At 43.2% G+C, this 7,666-nt stretch overlaps 1 protein-coding gene across 2 annotated transcripts; it reads right to left on the reverse strand.

Annotated features, from left to right (window-relative positions):
- Positions 1–200: 200 nt before the first annotated feature.
- On the reverse strand, positions 201–3,179 carry BBIP1 (BBSome interacting protein 1). 2 transcript variants are annotated; one of them, XM_081912917.1, is made up of 3 exons: positions 2,945–3,179; positions 2,322–2,403; positions 201–996 (listed from the first exon to the last, which is right to left on the reverse strand). In XM_081912917.1, the coding sequence occupies exons 2-3, from the start codon at positions 2,359–2,361 to the stop codon at positions 824–826; spliced, it is 213 nt and encodes a 70-aa protein (XP_081769043.1). In that variant the 5' UTR covers positions 2,362–2,403; positions 2,945–3,179; the 3' UTR covers positions 201–823. The 2 variants fall into 2 exon arrangements, with proteins under 2 accessions (XP_081769043.1, XP_081769042.1); XM_081912916.1 differs by having other exon boundaries at positions 2,322–2,409; positions 2,945–3,177.
- Positions 3,180–7,666: the final 4,487 nt, after the last annotated feature.

Raw genomic sequence — 7,666 nt, forward strand, 5'->3', positions numbered from 1 at the left:
CCAGTACTTTACCTCCTAAAAGTAATCTCTGCATGTGTATGAATTAGATAGAATGGATTTTTTAAAAAACACTTTAAATTCTCATGAACCTAGACATGTCTACATACAGAAGGGTGTGTACTGAATGTTTTCATTGCTCATCTTAGCGATGCAAGAGTGACAGTACAAATAAATAATTCAACACAACACAAAATACTAGGCTTTAGCATATTGGTATATTTAACAGTATAGAAACAAGTTTTATTAATAGTCTAGCAGAGAAATGTCAACCTTTCTAAACCTAAACCTTGGGAAATCCAATTGCTCAGCTGATCTCTGCAGAAAGCAGCTTTGTCAGCCCAATACACTGCACTTTGCTGATCATAGAGCTGGCAAAGCCACTTGCATTGTGGTTCCCAAGTGTTGCACAAGGCATGGGCTGGTAGGTGTGGCAACCCTCATGGCAATCATTCAGCCTCATTATGATATTAGGCAACAGGCAAATTAGCTGCCACCTGTCAAGAGTTGTCCTGCAGAGGTGAATGATCTGCTGGGCCAAAAAGGTTCCCCATGCTGAGTTAAAGGTTCAGTAACATATGTAAGGCTGCTAAGTTGACCTCTGATGTGAAAAACAATACAGAAATCCTAGAGCAGGATTCTGAATGCCTTTTTTTAAAAGGTTACCTGGATGACTACATACTTGAATATATTTTAAAAGGGAGCAGTAAAATTGGGAAAATCTAAGAATCTACAACCACTATCCTGTTCATGTGTAATGCTTTACACAGCATATCATATTGCTATATACATTGATACAGCAGTACAGAAACTCCATTTAAGTAAACTATTGAATGAATTCAGAGTTTGAACATTGCTGAGCAAGTAGTTCCTGCTGTCGAATAGTTTCCTGTGCTTCACGTTGCATTTTCTCAAGCTTTTCTAGGGTAACTGACTTTAAAGGTAGCAGCTTCGGCTTGCATAACACCATAGTAGTCACATCTTCTACTGCTAACATCCCTAAAACAAGAAAAATTGAGAAACCAAAGATAATTACAAAGCTCATAAAATATATGTTTAAGAATATATCTGCCAGTTCAAACACTACAGTTCCATGTGGATGCCACCAAACCCACTTCTCTGAGTTATTCAGCTGTGAAATATGACAGCTGTGTAGAGCAGTACAGATGGAAGTCTCCATTTAAGCACCTCACATTTTTAGCAGCCACTGGTATAGTACTTGCATCAAAGCTTTTCATGTTATTGGGCCATTTGTGTACCTGTACTAAAAAAATGGAGTTCAAGTGTGATACTAGCCCCTTAGCACAAATATGCTCCAATATAAGGGTCAAAGGGCAAGCCTTGCTGAAAGAACCTAATCTATTCACCTTCTGTTAAAAATACTTAAGGGGAGATATATAATACAGGATGCAGAGCATGAAAGAGCTAAACAGGTGTAAAACTATTAATAGTTATAAAACAGGCTACTTCTAAGAAGAGAAGAATAAAGGCTCCATAAATCCTCCGTAAGGAAGCATTCAGATCTCAACATTGTAACAAAGCCAGTGGTAAACTGTTACCTTGAAGTAACATGTCTGATCCTGTGCTACATATTAACATAATTACGTATATGGAAAAATCCCTGCAATATAATGTTTCTCAGACATCTGTAGATGGCCAAAGAGAACATCACATCGATTCTGAGAGTATTTCACTGCTACTGGTGAGCTACCTGGTCCAATTTAAGGTATTGGTATTATTATACAGACATCCTAAATGCTCTAGGCGCCCAAGTACTTGAAGGAACACCTTTCTCAGTAGGCCCCAATGCACAGTTTTCAATCAGGAAGAGACTCTTCTTGCAATACCATTGCTATGGATACCTAGGAGGCTGAGAATGCACAAGAGGGCTTCTGTGTTAGCACCCTGTCTCTCCAGACAGACCCCTTCCCTGCCCATCTTCAGATGGAATCTGAATACAGTTGTATTTGTCCAGAGCTCCAGAAGGCAATAGGTACATTCAGGCACTGTGTTTTTTGTAATTGTCCTCATAAATCATAGTATCGGACTGGCTATGGTTTCACCAAATTGCATCCTGTTAGCTGCCCTAATCATGCTGTGGGGAGAAAGTGCAGGATATAAACTCTTGCAGTGCTGACAAAGAATTTGCCAGAGACACAACCCTAAGAGTGCTGCCAACTTGTAGTGTGATAAGGTGGAACCCCATGCAACCTTTGTAACTTGGCAAAAAGAATCACAAGAGGTAACCACAGGAGACACACAACAACAGCCACTTGAGAAGCTTGGCATGTGCACTTTGATGAATGTTGGGAAAAGTCACTCACCTTGTTTGGGCAGCACCTCCCGAAATTTTAATTCAGACATTCTTCTAGTGGCAGAATTGAAGAACTACCACCGCCAATCTGTCTAGGATTAGAAATAATGGGATTATTGAAAAGGTGAACATTGCATTCCTATATTCCCCTTTCCTCCCTTAGCTTAAAGCAGATAGGCAGCTGCCAAATCTGACCTCAACTGATCCAGGATCTTCATAAAGCGCAGCTGCCCTAGAACTTGCTTAATGAATGTTAGCTCAGGCCTGTTTAAGCACCTGCTGGAGGTGTTTGGGAGTAACTAAGCAACCTTGCCTTGCAAATGCAAAACCTCTCAGGAGCAACTGCACTGCAGGGTTGGACTAGATGGCCCTTGGGGTCCCTTCCCACTCTACACTGGGACTGGGAGAAAAAGTTGCCCTGAATCTTCCATTTTAGTACTAGGGGGAATTTTAGTACTAGGAGAGGAGGAGAGAAAACTTGTTTATTTCCCCACATCACGTGCGATTTTTCTCCGTCCCCCATCACGTCCCGCCTTACCCACCGCCACCCCGCACTTTAAAAGCCCCAAATTGAAAGAGTTCCTCCTTCCTCAGCGCCCCTCCCTCCACATCCCTGCCCCCAAGGTCCCTCACCTGCCTTGCCTCCCCGCTTCTATTTGCCGGGCTCAGCTGCTCAACCCGCAGCGGGGACCACCATAGCAGCCCAAAGGCACGGGAACCGCCTCAACCACCCGCGAAAAACACTTCTGGTTCCGCGTCGAACTCGTTGGCTCAACCGACGCACGACGGAGTACCATAGAGATCCCAAGGAAGAGCGGTTCCCTCGCTTTGGAATAAGGCATCTTCCCCGCACGCGGTGTTCAAACAGCAGCCGGACATGAGGACTGCCTCCTTTTTCCTCAAGCCTCTAGGCTAACCTCGCCTAGACGTCTTTATTATTGGCCGAGAGGGCAGTAACGTCTTGGTTGCTACTAGCAACCAAGGGGCGGGCTCTAAGAAATGAGCGGTGGGCGATGCTATCCGCGGGGGGGGGGGGGGGAGCGCGGTTGCTCCAAGTGTGACGCAGGTTGCGTTCCATCGGGACCCGCCGCCCCGCCCTCCCTCGCGTTTCCTGGTAGACTTCGACTGACGGAGACAGTGCACTGGGGCTGAGCAGGGAGACGCTGGAATGGAGCACCAATTGATGTAAACACATAAAGCTTGCAAACGGCCATCCGGGTCAGGCGTGGCTTAGTTCAGGAGAACCTCACCCTGCCCCTACTCTCTAACACTTGTTCCTGTTATGAGTTTTTCCAACAGGTTCCCAGAGCCCCTAAGCATGTGCAGAATGCCCTTCCGCTCTGTTTCAGGGTGCAATCGCCCGCACCCTTTTCGGGGGACACTGGCTAACTTCTGAACCCAGGGTTGCAGTTTTAACATGCTGCAGTGGATACACATTCCCATTCTTGCCTAACCCAAGAACTCACCTACTACCTAGAAGCTAATGCGGAAGTAACATAGTAAACAATATTGATACTGTGTTGTTGTTGTTTTTAAAAATAGTTCTGTTTTGTCCCCTTCCTCTTAACTGCAAATTTAGTTTTATCGTTTGCATTGTCAGGGTTGCTTTTAGTTTTTGTTGTGGTTTATATTTTTATGTGCAAGCCACCTTCAGTTTTACTTTATTGTGGAAATGTGGGAGTATAAATGTCAAATAAATAATAAATGCAGCATTGTATTTTGAGGGTAAAGGTAAATGTAAAGGGATCCCTGACCATTAGGTCCAGTTGCAGACGACTCTGGGGTTGCAGCACTCATCTCGCTTTACTGGCCGAGGGAGCCAGCGTACAGCTTTACGAAACAACAAATCCCAGCTATAAAAATATCCTTCATTATGTATTGGCAGTAAGTGTTCTTACTGAATGATTTCTGAATGATTTTGCAATGTCTGAATTGTTGTTGTTATTTATTCAATATCTTACCTGTGGTTCACCATAAGGTCCCTGTGTGTGTGTGTGTGTGTGTGTGTGTGTATATGTATGTTCTCTGGGCACAAAAGATACTGTGTAGCCCTTCCATGCAGTGGGATCACCTTTCCTTTCTCTGGCTCCCATCTTCGGTGCTTAATGTGGAGCTTTCTATTTCGCTGGCCCTGCATAAAATTTATAACTCCGAAAAAGGCTCTTCTGAACTGATGTACAGAGTTCATGACAAGCTGTGGACTTGTTCATGGTCTCTCCCCCCCACCCCCACCCCAGTTTTCTATTATCTTTTCCTAGTTGAACTCATTAGTCCCAAGACATAGTCATGTGTTTTCCCACCTTTCATTCCCACGCATGTGGGAATCAAAGGGAGTTAATTGGTTCTGGCTGCCATGATGGCAAAATGTCTCTCCAGTAGACATGTTAACTAATAATGAGCAGTATGTCCCTTCTGGCAATTTAATCTGCCTTGATTTTAAACGAACAGTGTCAGATTACATGGGAAAAGGAGAACAAAAGACATCAACTTTTGAACTTAATTCCGTAGTAGTGTTTAGTCTGCACACTTTTGCCTCTGTGTCCATGCTCTTTCACTCCCCAAATTTTATAGAGATTTTGTTAACTTGCTTTGCAGCCTGTAGATGTGGGTGTGTTTTGGAGGAGAAATATAACTCTCTTTGCAGACTTGATAGTTCAAAATGCAATTGGCTGGTTTCCATTTTCAAAACTTCTGGGAATTACTTAAGGGATTCATTATCTTTAGCCTTTAAGAGAGTTGTATTATCTTTTGTTTGGGCCTACTTTTGTTGGGGCTTGTCAGTCTACTGATGACCCGGATCTGTATAACAAACTTGGTAACATATTCTTCTTTTGATTACCAGCCTGGCAACTACCAATGTACATTTGGGATTCTGTAAAAAACTCAGAAACCGCTTTCGCTAATGAAATGCCTTGTCGCAAAATGCTCCTAGAACAATGGGAGTTTCAAACATTGCTTCAGACAGGTGTTTATTGTGGAACTGGTGCTCCCCATGCAGCCCCTTTTCGGAAGTGTTGTTGTTTTTTTTGCCATACCCACACAACAGTGCCATTAAAACACCAGCCCATATCCCCTCACATTCAATCCAGAATTATCCTTTGCAGTGGAAACCCAATACCACACACACACACACAAAAAAACAAAAACAAAAAAACCCATACATTTTAATTTTTTTAAAAAAACCCTGTTGCCAATAACTCATTTATGATATTTCACCAGCCTGTTTAAATATTAAGCTTCCATCTGGAAGCATTCTTAGTCAAAAGCTTTTCCATAACAGCGTAAGAATGTCACAGATTTTATTAAATTAAATCGTAATATATTTGATATCAGATGTTGCCTCACCCTATGGTAAAAATATGAAATATTTAAATAATTGACCATTTGTGTTCTTTAATAATACTTCAGATCTGATAGCTGCTACCCAAGGCAGGTGATCTCACCTATCTAATGGATGCCGCAATATTTTTAACACACCCTCTTCAAGCACTGCACTATTCAGTTCAGAAAGTTTCAGTTTTTACTTGAAAACTTTTCTGTAGAAAATGAATGACAGCCTTGTCAGTAACTTGAAAAGGGCGAGGCTGTGTTTTATTTCCTGTCTTTGTGCAGTTTGTGCCAAAGACGTTTTAAGTTGAGTTTCACAAGAAGACGAAAAATGAGTGAGCTGTGCCAATTTGTGAGGTTTAAAATCCTCTGGCATTTATAATGTGTGTGGGCTTTTGGAAGCCTCCTTTTTGTACCTATTAAGATCATGAGGAAATTTTGCATCTGCTAATAAATCTTTTGCATCTGTGAATAAATCACATGGGGTGATTTATTCTCATGGGTGCTCAAGAATATCCCTTCGCTGGAATTTTCTGAACCCGTCGAAGATAACTTTTTGGTTTGTTCATATCATATGTGGTAGCATAGATGACTGGTTTCATCTAGACAGAAATCCATGTTTCCCACCATCCACATCCAATGTCCACTTCTTATTTGCCCATAATTTAAGTTCATTCACGGGAATAAGTTTGCATGTTTGTGGGTATAAACAACTCTGGTTAATTGCACAGAGAAACCAGTGCTTATGTAACATGAATGTTACATGTTAATTCCTACTAGGTATCATGTCACCTTTTTCATTCATTTATTTAAATATATCCAGTGCTATTTTTATAGAAAAAGATGTGCTGGAGCTCAGTATGAACACCTCCCTTGTTTTCTTATAATGGCAATGGAGTCCACCTGAGAGGTGCTGAAACTGAGTTCCGGCTGAAAAAAAGCCCTAAATATATCTATGCTGCCTTTCATATGCAATAGCAAGGTGGTGTAGTGTGGGCGGCGAGGCCAGAAGCAGTGGCAGAGGAAGAGGAGTGCAGGGGGAGCGCAACACCCCCGGCAGCGCGATCCTGGTGGGATGCCATCACGGCTGCCCCCTGTGGGTGGCACGGCACACCCCCGGGATGCACGCAAGCCTCACCCCCGCCTGCTCTCTGCCCCCTGGTGTCGGAGCATGAAGCTCCGCCACTGGCCAGAAGTACAGTGAAATTTTAACAGAGAACAACAAGGCAGCTGCTAAGCCAACAGCAAACAAGTTAAAACCCAACCAGCTTTGCTCCATTGCTCCATCCATTGTGGCCTTTTCCTACCCACCTCTCCTTCTGGGCTCTCCCATCAGAAATTGGACAAAGGCCTTCATGCACCCTTGGAATACAGGCTGCCCACCCCTGCTTTGGACAAACCTTCCACATTTTGCGGCCCAGAACTGAGTCCCACTGAATGCAGTTGGACTTTCTTTTTAGGAAGTACACCGGAGTCTTTAATCTTAGGAAGTAATAATCGAACCACCTCTCATGGAAACTAGTTACAGCATCTGGAAACTATACTTCATTATGAATCACCCTGTATTAAGCCAAGGTTTTTGACGTCAGTGTCTCTCTCCTTTCATAGGAACACGCTTAAGAACTGTGTTCGGTTCCTGAGACCCTCCTCACTGTCCTTTTGCCAACAAAGTATGGAGGTTAGGGACAAGGAAGCGGCCCCTTTTCGGAAGTGACTCCATCCTAAATTATAGAATAGCCTCCCAACAGAGGTTCATCTAGCCCTTTGCGTCTTGCTTTCTAATGGACTTGTAAGTCTTTTTAATTTCGGCTTCCTGCTTACCCACAGTAGTAGCCAGCCATATCCTTCTGGGAAGCGCACACAGCACCATATAAAGCCCCACCCTGAGAAACTGGTATACAGTCTCAGAAACGAAAGGCTCACTTGGATTATCATGGCTAATACTCACTGATAGATGCCCTGCCTTTCGAAAGCTGCTCTCTTGCTAAACAGAGAAGTTCTGGATCAAAGTTGTGCCTCCTTGAAAAA

The sequence above is a fragment of the Podarcis melisellensis genome (assembly GCF_964234715.1).
Source record: "Podarcis melisellensis genome assembly, chromosome: 5".
Lineage (NCBI taxonomy): Eukaryota > Metazoa > Chordata > Lepidosauria > Squamata > Lacertidae > Podarcis > Podarcis melisellensis.